At 55.4% G+C, this 12,403-nt stretch overlaps 2 protein-coding genes across 24 annotated transcripts in view; both read right to left on the bottom strand.

The window, feature by feature from the left end:
* Positions 1 to 8,295, bottom strand: part of PHF5A (PHD finger protein 5A) — a 132,354-nt gene extending 124,059 nt beyond the window's left edge. The window contains exon 1 of the mRNA XM_050806157.1: positions 8,286 to 8,295. The gene's annotated coding sequence lies outside the window, so the exon portion shown is untranslated. The remainder of the gene's footprint in view (positions 1 to 8,285) is intronic.
* Positions 1 to 12,403, bottom strand: part of PMM1 (phosphomannomutase 1) — a 12,780-nt gene extending 377 nt beyond the window's left edge. For 4 of the 23 annotated variants that reach the window (XM_050806086.1, XM_050806100.1, XM_050806096.1 and 1 more), the window contains exons 1-9: positions 11,653 to 12,403; positions 7,652 to 7,769; positions 6,136 to 6,212; positions 5,889 to 5,980; positions 5,568 to 5,667; positions 2,183 to 2,258; positions 1,192 to 1,307; positions 336 to 824; positions 41 to 77 (exon numbers count right to left, since the gene is read on the bottom strand). In XM_050806086.1, coding sequence (XP_050662043.1) covers positions 702 to 824; positions 1,192 to 1,307; positions 2,183 to 2,258; positions 5,568 to 5,667; positions 5,889 to 5,980; positions 6,136 to 6,212; positions 7,652 to 7,769; positions 11,653 to 11,739 — 789 coding nt within the window. In that variant the 5' untranslated portion in view covers positions 11,740 to 12,403 and the 3' untranslated portion in view covers positions 41 to 77; positions 336 to 701. Of the gene's footprint in view, positions 1 to 3; positions 78 to 114; positions 226 to 298; positions 825 to 1,191; positions 1,308 to 2,182; positions 2,259 to 5,567; positions 5,668 to 5,888; positions 5,981 to 6,135; positions 6,213 to 7,651; positions 7,770 to 11,652 lie in introns of all 23 variants that reach the window. The other 19 variants (XM_050806081.1, XM_050806097.1, XM_050806082.1 and 16 more) reach the window with 8 other exon arrangements.

Here is a 12,403-nt window from a genome sequence, read left to right as displayed (position 1 = left end):
CACCTACGTCACCACACCCCACTGTCCAGGGAATAGGCACCTACGCCACCATACCCCACTGTCCAGGGAACAGGCACCTACGCCACCATACCCCACTGTCCAGGGAACAGGCACCTACGCCACCATACCCCACCATCCAGGGAATAGGCACCTGCACCACCATACCCCACTGTCCAGGGAACAGGCGCCTACGTCACCATACCCCACCGTCCAGGGAATAGGCACCTGCACTACCGCACCCCACCATCCAGGAACAGGCGCCTATGTCACCATACCCCACCATCCAGGGAATAGGCACCTGCGCCACCACACCCCACCGTCCAGGGAATAGGCACCTACGCCACCATACCCCACTGTCCAGGACAGGCAGGCAGGGCAGGCTAGATCTCGTACCGACACTTGTGCACGCCTCCTCCTGGCGCAGAAACCTGTTCTGTACCGAAATACAAGCAGCGGCTGTGGCCTCGGCCACCAGGTGGAGCATGGGGAACACTCTGGGCTCTGCGAGGATGGAGCCAGTGCCACTAGGAGCTGACTGGCTAGGGTCGGTTGTCCACACAGACTCTGGCCCCATTCGGGTGGGCCTTGCAGCAGGCGTCCTGGACCAGAGGAGGGGCCCTGGCATCTATCCAACACCAGGACCTCTCTTTAGGCCTAGGTCAAACTCTTCAGAAGTCACAACGCACAGATGTGGGCCCCGGTCACGCCTCATGGGCTGTCTCTGGGAAGAAAATCTCCCGGCATCGCTGCACTGTGTCCTGAGGAGACACCACGCTGTGGCCAACAGTCCGGGGGTCAGCAAAGATCTCAAAGTCGTTCCCACCCTGCACACAGAGGACGGGCAGAGGAGGCATATTTAGGCGGAGTCCCTCTCCACGTTGGCTGCTAAGGACCTGCCCCTCCTCCTGCCCCTTCAGAACTGGCAGGAAGCCCACCTTCGCACTCCTGTCAGACCCGCCCTGACTTGCTGTGTGATGTAGAACAAGTGCCCAGCCCTCTCGGGGCCCCAGCCTTCTGATCTGTGTAACGGGGCTGGTGAGCAATGGCTGTTCTCCAGGAGCCCCCGCAAGAGGTCTGCTGTGTTGCCCTGTGTTCTGGCCTTGACCTGGGCGATTTGTGTTGGAGAAGCCACCAGACCTGGCTTCTGGCTGTCCACTGTGTTGGGGGAAACCTGGGGTGGGCCACACTCACAGGGCTGGTCTCGTTCCCAAAGAAGTGGATGGTGTCGAAGTTGTCCTGGTCCAGGCTATCCAGGCAGTAGCGCTTGTCCCAGCCCTCGGGGAAGACGTCAAAGCTGATCATGCCTCCTGTGGGCAGGGGTGGGGACTGTTATTCCCTGCTGGGAGGGGCAGACAAGGCTAACAGAAGGGCTGCTTGTTCATTCATTCATTCAACAACCCTTGGGGATTGGGACACGGGGCAGGAACAGGACACGGGACAGACTTAGGATCCTCAAGGAAGTTATGACACAGGTTGGAGAACAAACAAGACTACAAGACTACAAAGTGGGTGGGGGAATCTCATCCAGCCAGGGTGGTCAGGGGAGACCTCTGACGAGGTGGCAATGAGCTGGGACCTGAGGCACAGAACAAAGTACAGCCCCTGACGCAGGGAAGAAGATGAGTGTCCCAGCAAGGGAGGAGGCTGGGAGAGGCAGGGCGAGGACGGGCAGGCCCTGGGCATCACGTGGAGAGGGAGGAAGAGCCTAGGGAGGGCTTTGGGCAGAGGCACACCATGACTCCAGCTCCAGCCTCTCTGGCCACTGGGGAACGGGTGAGGTGGCAGAGAGGAGCCCGGCTGCGTCAGGTCAGTTGGAGGCTGGGATGAGCTGCTGGCAGTGGAGGTGTGAGCACCAGTGGGATTCCAGATGCAGGGCCCTGGGACTTCTAGGAGTTTGGACTTGGGAAGGGGCGGGGGAGAGCATTCAAGGGAGAGGCTCCGGTTTTTGGCCTGAGAAACTGGATGGGCATAGGGCATTTACCACTGAGGTGTGAGGTGGGGAAAACTGGGGGCCAGTAAACGCTGAGCCCCTTTCTGCATCAGGCTCAGCCACCCCCTCTGCCCTGAGTGGGGGAGGGGCTCCTAAAGCTACTGGGGGCCACAGCCTGGTCTTGCAAGGGGCGGAAGGTTCGAGGAGGGGCCCTGTACCAGGCCTCCCAAGCCCTCTGCAGGGTGGACGTACCTCGGGAGAACCTCAGCCCTTTGCCGGCAAACTCTGTTTTCAGGGCTTCCACGAACTTCTCCCGGATCTTCTCTTTCTGCAGAGGGGAGGGGGCGGATGGCAGCTCAGAGAACCTGCTGTGTGCCAGGCCCTGGCTGGGCACACAGTCCACGTGAGCGTGCTGAGCCTTCTAGGTGGGCTGAGAGTGTCCCAAGCTGTGAAGAAATGTTTCCACATGGCCGAGGCTGGCTGCACCTCCCGTCTCTGGAGAACAAGGCTGGTCACTGCACAGCCCCACGTGCAAGGCCAGCCTCGGCAGGGACTGGCACTGTGACCTCGAGCTGGTTACTCACTCTCTGGCCTCAGTGTCCTCATCTAAGGAAGGGAAGTACTCATCCCCACTTCAGCATTCTGGAAGACAAGCTGGGTCAAGCATTTACACCAGCTCTGGGCCGGGGCAGGGCACATGGATCAGGAAGGTTTATGCCCCTCCAGTGCCAGAAGGGGGCAAACAAGAGCCAAAAATACTTGAGAAGGTGGGGAGTTAGCGTGTGGCTCCCCAACCCCATGCCAGGCATGGTCCATGCGCCACCTCATCCAGTCCTCATGACAGGCCATGGGATGGGAACTGTTATTACCCCCACCTTACACATAAGCAAACTGAGGCACACGGTAATAAAGCTGTTTTTCCAGGTTACGAGGCAAATGGGTAGAGCTGGGACTGGGAACCTGGGTGGCCAGGAAGGGATCACCTCTCAGCACGTGTGTGTGGGAGAGTGGTTGTTTGCCAATGACCAGTTGCAACTACTCCAACAAAAAAAGTCCCCGGGGCTGTGCGCAGTGGCTCACGTCCCAGCACTTTGGGAGGCCAAGGTGGGCAGATCACTTGAGGCCGGAGTTTGAGACCAGCCTGAACATGGCAAAACCCTGTCCTTACTAAAAAATACAAAAATTAGGCCAGTGCGGTGGCTCACGCCTGTAATCCCAGCACTTTGGGAGGGTGAGGAGGGCCGATCACAAGGTTAAGAGATCAAGACCATCCTGGCTAGCGTGGCGAAACCCTGTCTCTACTAAAAGTACAAAAATTAGCTGGGTGTGGTGGCTCACACCTGTAGTCCCAGCCACTCGGGAGGCTGAGGCAGAAGAATTGCTTGAACCCAGGAGGCAGAGGTTGCAGTAAACCGAGATTGTCCCATAGCACTGGGTGACAGAGCAAGACTCTGTCTCCAAAAAAAAAAAAAAAAAAAAAAAGGGTATTTCTTTGCAAGGCGCAGTGGTTCACACCTATAATCCTGGTGCTTTGGGAGGCTGAGGCAGAAGGCCCACTTGAGGCTAGGAGTTCAAAACTGGCCTGGGAGACACAGTGAGATCCCATCCCTACAAAAAATTTTAAATTTTAAAAATCAGCCTGGCATAGAGGAATGCACCTGTGGTCCCAGCTACTCAGGAGGCTGAGGTGTGAGGATCGCTTGAGCCTGAGAGCTCAAGGCCGCAGTGAGCTAGGACTGGATCACTGCACTGCACTCCAGGCTGGGCAACAGAGTTGAGACCCTATCTCAAAAACAACAATAACGACAAAAAGTATGCCGTGTGCCAGGCATAGGAGATCCAGAGGAGAACAAGCCGCAGAAATCCCTGCCCTGATGGAGCTTACAGTTCTGGGACAGGGACAGACAGTAATTCGGGTTTTGAAAGTAGATGGGGCCGGGCGCGGTGGCTCAAGCCTGTAATCCCAGCACTTTGGGAGGCCGAGACGGGTGGATCACAAGGTCAGGAAATCAAGACCATCCTGGCTAACACGGTGAAACCCCGTCTCTACTAAAAAAAAAAAATACAAAAAACTAGCCGGGCGAGGTGGCGGGCGCCTATAGTCCCAGCTACACAGGAGGCTGAGGCAGGAGAATGGCGTAAACCCGGGAGGCGGAGCTTGCAGTGAGCTGAGATCCGGCCACTGCACTCCAGCCCGGGTGACAGAGCGAGACTCCGTCTCAAAAAAAAAAAAAAAAAAAAAAAAAAAAAAAAAAGAAAGTAGATGGTGGAAGTTGTCCAAGGCTGCTTGGGGAGAAATAAGGTAGGGGAAGGAGCAGGAAGTGCAGCAGTGGATGTGATACTCTGGGAGGCCCCACTGGGAAAAGGACAGGAAAGGTGATTTGAAGGAGAGGAGGAGGGACGAGCTGGGCCTGAGAGAAGTGTGCTTTGGCAGAGGCACAGCACTCTAGAATCAGCCAAGAGGCCATAGCTGGAGCAGAGGGCAGGGAGAGCCACCGAACAGGTCAGAGAATGATGGAACGACGTGGACGGACCAGCGTGGAAAGGTTTGGAAGGGTGGATCACTCCATCGCCGAGAGGGAGGGAGGCAGTGGGGAGAAAAGCAAAATGCACATCAAGGTTCAGCAGGGGCAGCACAGGCAGAGGTGAGAGGACCTTGGTGTGTTCCAGGAATAGAAAGTGGAACTTGAAGGGCACAGAGAGGAGACGCGGAGAGCCGGAGCCAGGCAGAGCCCTCAGGGCTTGGGGCACCATAGCAGGGGGCTAGAACATCATCCAGCTGGAAATGAGGAAGCAAGGAAGGATTGTAAGTGAGGGGGCAGGGCTGGGAGGTGAATGCGGCTGACACCTTTGAAAGGTTCTAATGGGCCGGGCACGGTTGCACACGCCTGTAATCTCAGCACTTTTGGAGGCCCAGGCAGGTGGATCACCTTAGGTCAGGAGTTCAAGACCAGCCTGGCCAACGTGGTAAAACCCTGTCTCTACTAAGAAAGTACAAAACTTAGCTAGGTGTGGTGGTGCACACCTGTAATCCCAGCTACTTGGGAGGCTGAGGCAGGAGAATCGCTTGAACACGGGAGGTGGGAGTTGCAGTGAGCTGAGATCATGCCACTGTACTCCAGCCTGGGTGACAGAATGAGACTCTTATCTCCCTCCCCGCCCCCCCAAAAAAAGAAAGAAAGAAAGGTTCTCAGTGGCATTGCCGGAAAGCAGGCTGGCAGGGTTATGCAGTGGGTAGAGAGGGACAGAGAGGAAAGTTGGGGCAACCTGGGGCGGGGGAAAGCGGTCATCTAGAGTGGGGTCTCAGTTCTGCAGATGAACAGATTTGACACTGACTCGAGAGGCTGATGAAATAGGAGCTGTTGGACCCGATGTGGGTGGGAAGGTGGAAATGATGTTCCCAGGTGTTGGCCTGGCTCAGTGGGTGGCTGCTGGTGCTGGTCACCTAGGAAGGGGGACCAGCAGCGTTGGAAAGATGCACGTGTGTCTACAACAATGGCACACGGTAGGTGCCTGAAAGGGTATCAGTTAAATCAGAACACATCCCCCCAGTCTATTTTACCGATGAGAAAATAAAGGCTCAGATAACTTGAGTGACTGAGGCCTTACAGGCCTAAGGTTGCATAGCTAGTGGTACCTTGTCCAGTTCGGAGAACTCGATCCGTTCCTCCAGGGTGCAGCTCCGGCCGATGGGCGAGATGTTCAGCATGCCATTCCGGAACTCAATGAAGGTTCCACTGGTGGTGAGGGAGGGCGGGAGCCAGAGAGAACCAGAACGGCCCTGAATTCAAATCTAGCCCCACCTGGGACCCCAGCCTCCTAGGACTCCAAAGGGGAAAATAATCCACACTCCCCGTAAAAAATCAGGGGCCCAGGTAGCTCCAGGCTCCCTCTGAGGGACCCACACTTCTCCTCCCTCAGGCCCCAGGTTCTGGAGACCAGGCTGGTGGGACCTCACCGCTTCTTGGGCAGCCTGAGCAGGGCCATGTAGCTGAGGCAGAAGTTGATCAAGTCCTGCAGCAGCTCCTCCCCCAGGTGGTTCTGGATGGTCTGGCCAAGGAACACAGGGCTCTGAGCGTGGCCTAGGCTGCCTGACCCTGAGACAGGCACAGTGTCTCTCCCCCAGCCCCGGACAGAAGGCACCCTTGGACTGCTCCACTATGGAAAAGCGGGGTGCCCCTGGCTAAGCCCTGGGGGACACTGACCTGCTTGGAGAGCAGTCGTCCGTGCTTATATTGCACTGTCCCGTTCTCAGCAAACACATAATCAAACTTCTCAATGACTTCGGGGTCACATAGAGGACAGGAGGAAGAAAGACTGTGACACCAGGTCTGTGATCCCATAGGCAAGTAAAGAGACAGGAAGCCCACACCCTTGGTTTCGTATTCAAAGGACATGTGTTCAATCTGAGGCTGCAACCTGCTTCTCTAGCCTTTCTCCTTCTGCAGTTTGGTTTTCTTCCAAAGAAGTCAGTCACACCTGTGGGCCTCTGCACACAGGCATCCATGCAGGTCCTTCTGTCAGGACCGCCCTTCCCTGGCTTCCCTGCCACTCATCCTCCAAGATCCAGCTTCCTCCTCTGGAAGCCATGCGGCACTCTCTGGCAGAGGGCATCATTTACACTCTGTGCTCCCCTGCCCCTCTGCAGATGAGTTTCCTTCTGCTCTACAGCTGCCATCGCACTGGGTTCTCAAGGCTGGCTGCGTGGGAGAGTTGGAGGTTTCAGCTCTGGCTGCCAGGAGAAGCAGCTGGAGTGGGTGGGAGGTGGGAGGCGCAGGGAGCACAGCTCAGAGGCTGTTGCGGGGTCTGGGTGGCACGTGGTTACCTAGACTATGAAGGCATGGTGGAGATGGAGACAGAGGGGACAGGGAGATATTTTGGGGTTTGCTGATGGAATAAACAAGAGGTGGGGAAAAGGAAAAATTCGAGGAAGTTTCTGGCTTGAGGAACTGGAGGCACCCACTTTGACTGGTCTGAGACCAGGAGCTCTGAGGTCCAATCAATTTTCTGGATAACTTCAGAGTCGTCCTCTGTTAAATGGGATGATCACGCCTACTCTAAAGTGTGATTGTGGGAATTAAATGCAATGGAATAACATTAACACATGATCATTTTTGACAAATGGTAGCCATCATTGGTTCTGCCCTTTTTTTTTTTTTGGAAGCAGAGCCTCATTCTGTCACCCAAGCTGGAGTGCAGTGGCCTGATCTTGGCTCACTGCAACCTCCACCACTCAGGTTCAAGCGATTCTCCTGCCTCAACCTCCCGAGTAGCTGGGATTGCAGGCACGTGCCACCATACCCAGCTAATTTTTTGTATTTTTAGTAGAGACGGGGTTTCACCATGTTGGGCACGCTGGTCTTGAACTCCTGATCTCAAGTAATCCACCTGCCTTGGCCTCCCAAAGTGCTGGGATTACAGGCGTAAGCCACCATGCCAGCCAGTTCAGCCCATTTTAAAGATGAGGAAATCAAGACTCAGCAGGCAGAAATGAGAATGTAAACTGCATAAGGGCAGGTTTTGCTTGCTTTGTCCCAGCTATTTCTCTAGGGCCTGGCACAATCCCTGGCAGTAGGAGGTGCTCAAGTGTTTGTCACATCAGTGAGGGAACTATCTGGCTGCTCTCTCTACTTCTGCCCCACAGAAGCAGGACCGGCTCTTTGAAGATGCCCAGGAATCTCTCAAACTCCCCACTCCCTCTACCCCCAGTCTCACTCTTACCTTCATCCCCGTCACCCAGCTGCTCAGCGATCTTAGAGTAGTCAGAGCCACCCACCACACCGATCTGCACTCTACTTCGCAGCTTCTGCAGGAAGGCGGCCACCTCAGGGTCAATTTTCTATGGGGGGAGAGGGGAAGCACAGCATTCTGGCTTTCAGCATGTCTGGGACCTCCACGTAGCCCTCACTTAGTGCTCAGAACCCAGGGAGCCCACGTTCTAACTGGATCTGAAGCAGTACGAAGCTTAGACACCAAAAATTAGACAGGTTGGGCACCATGGCTCAGGTCTGTAATCCCAACACTTTGTGAGGCCATGGCAGAAAGATTGCTTGACCCAGGAGTTTAGAGCCTAGGCAGCAAAGGAAGACATCGTCTCTATGAAAAAAAAAAAAAATTTTTTTTTTTGGAGACGAACTTTTGCTCTGTCGCCCAGGCTGGAGTGCAGTGGTGTGATCCTGGCTCACTGCAACCTCCATCTCCCATGTTCAAGTGATTCTTCTGCCCCAGCCTCCTGAGTAGCCAAGACTACAGTTGCCCAACACCACACCCAGCTAATTTTTGTAGTTTTAGTAAAGACGGGGTTTCACCATGTTGGCCAGGGTGGTCTCGAACTCCTGACCTCAAGTGATCTGCCCCCCTCGGCCTCCCAAAGTGCTGGGATTACAGGCATGAGCCAGTGCGCCTGGTCTTTTTTTTTTTTTTTTCTGTGGTGGAGTCTGGCTCTGTCACCCAGGCTGAAGTACAGTGGTGTGAACTCGGCTCACTGAAACCTCTGCCCAGGCTGGAATACAATGGCGCAATCTCAGCTCACTGCAACTTCTGCCTCCCGGGTTCAAGCGATTCTCCTGCCTCAGCCTCCTGAGTAACTGGGATTACAGGCGCCTGCCACCATGCGCAGCTAATTTTTTTTTTTTTTTAAATTTTTAGTGGAGGCCGGGAGCGGTGGCTCAAGCCTGTAATCCCAGCACTTTGGGAGGCCGAGACGGGCGGATCACGAGGTCAGGAGATCGAGACCATCCTGGCTAACACGGTGAAACCCCATCTCTACTAAAAAATGCAAAAAACTAGCCGGGCGAGGTGGCGGGTGCCTGTAGTCCCAGCTACTCGGGAGGCTGAGGCAGGAGAATGGCGTGAACCCGGGAGGCGGAGCTTGCAGTGAGCTGAGATCCGGCCACTGCACTCCAGCCTGGGCGGCAGAGCGAGACTCCGTCTCAAAAAAAAAAAAAAAAAAAAAAAAAAAAAATTTTTAGTGGAGACAGGGTTTTGCCATGTAGGCCAGGTTGGTCTTGAACTCCTGACATCAGGTGATCCACCCACCTGGGCCTCCCAAAGTGCTAGGATTACAGGCATGAACCACTGCGCCCAGTCCATGCCTGGCTAATTTTTAAAAATTTTCGGTCGGGCGCGGTGGCTCGTGCCTGTAATCCCAGCACTTTGGGAAGCCCAGGCGGGTGGATCACCTGAAGTCAGGAGTTCGAGATCAGCCCAGCCAACCTGGCAAAACCCTGTCTCTACAAAAGTTAAAAAATTAGCTGGGCGTGGTGGTAGGCGCTTGTAATCCCAGCTACTCAGGAGGCTGAGGCAGGAGAATCGCTTGAACCCGGGAGGTTGAGGTTGCAGTGAGCCTGGATCACGCCATCACATTCTAGCCTGGGGGACAAGAACAAGACTTTGTCTCCAAAAAAAAAAAAAAAAATTAGCCAGGCATGGTGGCACTCGCCTGTAGTCCCAGCTACTCCAGAAGCTGAGGCGGGACAATCACTTGAGCTCAGGAGTTCGAGGCTGCAGTGAGCTGTGATGGCGCCACTGCACTCCAGACTGGCTGACAAAGCGAGACCCTGTCTCTAACAACAACAACAAAATAGCATCACAATCAAGTTGATTCTTGAGGAGCCAAAGAACAACAACAACAAAAATAGCCCCACAAAACAATGTTTAATATTTGCTCTGGGCAAACAGATCCAGATAAAGGCCTGGAGGAAAGCCACACCACAGTAACCACATTACCTTGGGGAGGGGGGCCAGGCCTGGGATCCTGGTGTAGTCAGTGGGGACTTTACCCTTCTCTGTTAGGTTTTCATTCTTTACCAGGAGAGTGTGATCATGAATATGTGTACAATTAAAAATTAACTTTCAAAAGGCACTAAGCACAGAGGCTGGCCCGTAGACAAATTAATAGGCTGTTCTTATTCAGGTTGTTATGTTTGTGGAACAGAAGGTCAGAGGGAGGCGTCAGAACTGCGCCTAGGCCCTGCCACCTTTGTTCTAGTTCTTTTGTTTATTTATTTGTTTGTTTGAGATGGAGTTTCACTCTTGTTGCCCAGGCTGGAGTGCGATGGCACAATCTTGGCTCACTGCAACCTCTACCTCCTGGGTTCAATTGATTCTCCTGCCTCTGCCTCCTGAGTAGCTGGGACTATGGGCAGGCACATGCCACCACACCCAGCTATTTTTTTTTTTTTTTTGGAGACAGAGTCTCGCTCTGTCGCCCAGGCTGGAGTGCAATGGCACATTCTCGGTTCACTGCAACCTCTGTCTCTCTGGTTCAAGCGATTCTCCTGCCTCAGCCTCCCGAGCAGCTGGGATTACAGGTGCATGCCACCATGCCTAGCTAATTTTTTGTATTTTTAGTACAGACGGGGTTTCACCATATTGGTCAGGCTGGTCTTGAACTCCTGACATTGTGATCTGTCCACCTCGGCCTCCCAAAGTGCTGGGATTACAGGCATGAGTCACTGAACCCAACCTCATTTTTGTATTTTTAGTAGAGACAGAGTTTCACCATGTTAGCCAGGCTGGTTTCGAATTCCTGACCTCAGGTGATCCACCCACCTCGGCCTCCCAAAGTGCTGGGATTACAGGCATGAGCCACTGCACCCAGCCCACCTTCGCTCCAGTCCTGTCATCTTCCTCCAGTCCTGTCATCTTCCTCCCGGACCCACCCCTGCAGGAAGGCAGAGCGGGCTGATTCTTCCTTGAGTCCTCAGGGCCCGAGCCAGGGTAATTTCACCACAGAGGATGGGGAGGGGCATTTGGGACCTAAGAGAGGAGGCTAAGACCTGGGTTCCCATCAGCCACTGCCCAGTAAAGCCCATCCCACTGTTCCCCCATGCTAGGAGACCTGTCGGTTGGTCCTTGAGGCCCCCAGACTGGAGGGTGGGTTACCCACAGGTAACCCAGACTGGAGGGCACGAATGAAACCTGCTTACTGATGCATCCAGCTGGTGAGGGGGCTTTTGGGGACTCACTCACAATGAGACCCAGTGGGAGAAAAACTGAGCAGAGGTAAGAGGCTCAACACAGTGAGTCTTTAGAAGAAAACCACACTCTTACCCTCACTATGCCTCAGTGTCCTCACAGCAAACAGACTAGGCCTGAAGCCTCTCACCTACGGGTGGGTAGAGCCCATAAACGAATTTGAAAAGAAGCCCTCTCTGCTCCACGACTGGGGGTGGAAGGTAAGGTGGATGATAGGGCTTCAGAAACTAGACTCAGGCCCAGGCCTGCAAAGGTCGGGGTGGGAAGACTCTGAGACCCCCTGTCTCCTACCAGATGGTGACTGACACTTGGCTGCGTGCTTGTGTGCCTGGAACCCCGGTTCAGAAGCCAGCTCTGACCACTGGTGCGTTGTAGAGCTGAACTAGGGTGGGATCCCCAGCTCAGGAGGCTGGGGCCTCCGGGAGCCAGGCCCTAGGGGCATGTGAAAGCATCTGGGGACAGAGGGAGCTAGGCCCCTGATCGCAGCCTCTTCCCTCCAGTACTGGATCCTACCCCAACACTCCCAAGCAGAACACAGGCAGGGACGCTGCTGGGGCACTGACGTGGAGGGCCAGGTCCCCTCACTCCCGGTGGGTGGCCCCGGATGTCAGGGGGCCGGGTACTGCCGCATGCTACACTCGGTCCCGGCGTGTCCACGGTCACTCTGCTGCAGATCCCACACTCAGCCTCGGGGGTGTCCGCGTGACACTCCCGGCGGGAGCTTCCAAACTTCAGGGTCCTACCTGGCGAGCCGGCGTGAGGGTCCCGTCCACGTCAAACAGGCAGAGGACCCGCTCCTTCCTGCGGGCTCCCTGGGCGGTGACTGCCATGGCTGCAGCTGCGCGCGCGGGGCGGAGTCTGGAAGATGCAGCCACAGAAGCAGCGCAGGGATAAGATTCGACAGGGCGGGGCTTTAGGGGGCGGGGCCAGCAGACGCCCTGATTGCGCCGAAGGGGCGTGGTCTCGGCGGACCGAAGCGGGGGCGGGGCCTGAGTTGATTCTGATTGCTCCTGAAAGAGGCGGGCGAGGCATAGGGCGGAGCGCAGCCCTCCAGGTTCGATTGGATTCCTCCAAACAAGACGGAGGCGGGGCCTGAGCCTGGGCCCGGCAGGAAGTGAGAGAGTGAATCCGGAAGACAGGGGAGGGGCCAGAATTGGCGGGTTGATAGTGATTCCAACGGGCCGATTAAAGGGCTGGGTCGGGCGGGGCCTCTACCGTACTGTGCAGTGCCTGGTGGGCCAGGCGGGACTAAGAGAGCCGAGGTCGCTCTCCACTCTCACAAGACCTGTGGTCATCTCTTTGCCTTACAAATTTTGAGCTGTAGGAAATCTCCTGAGCCAGGCGCTGTGGCTCACGCCTGTAATCTCAGCAGTTTGGGAGGTAGAGGCGGGCGGATCACCTGAGGTCGGGAGTTCGAGACCAACCTGACCAACATGGAGAAACCCCGTCTCTACTAAATATACAAAATTAGCCGGGCGTGGTGGTGCATGCCTG

The sequence above is a fragment of the Macaca thibetana genome, chromosome 10, assembly GCF_024542745.1.
Source record: "Macaca thibetana thibetana isolate TM-01 chromosome 10, ASM2454274v1, whole genome shotgun sequence".
Lineage (NCBI taxonomy): Eukaryota > Metazoa > Chordata > Mammalia > Primates > Cercopithecidae > Macaca > Macaca thibetana.
The sequence above is the reverse complement of the archived record's forward strand: the minus strand, read 5'-3'. Positions and strand labels throughout refer to the sequence as shown.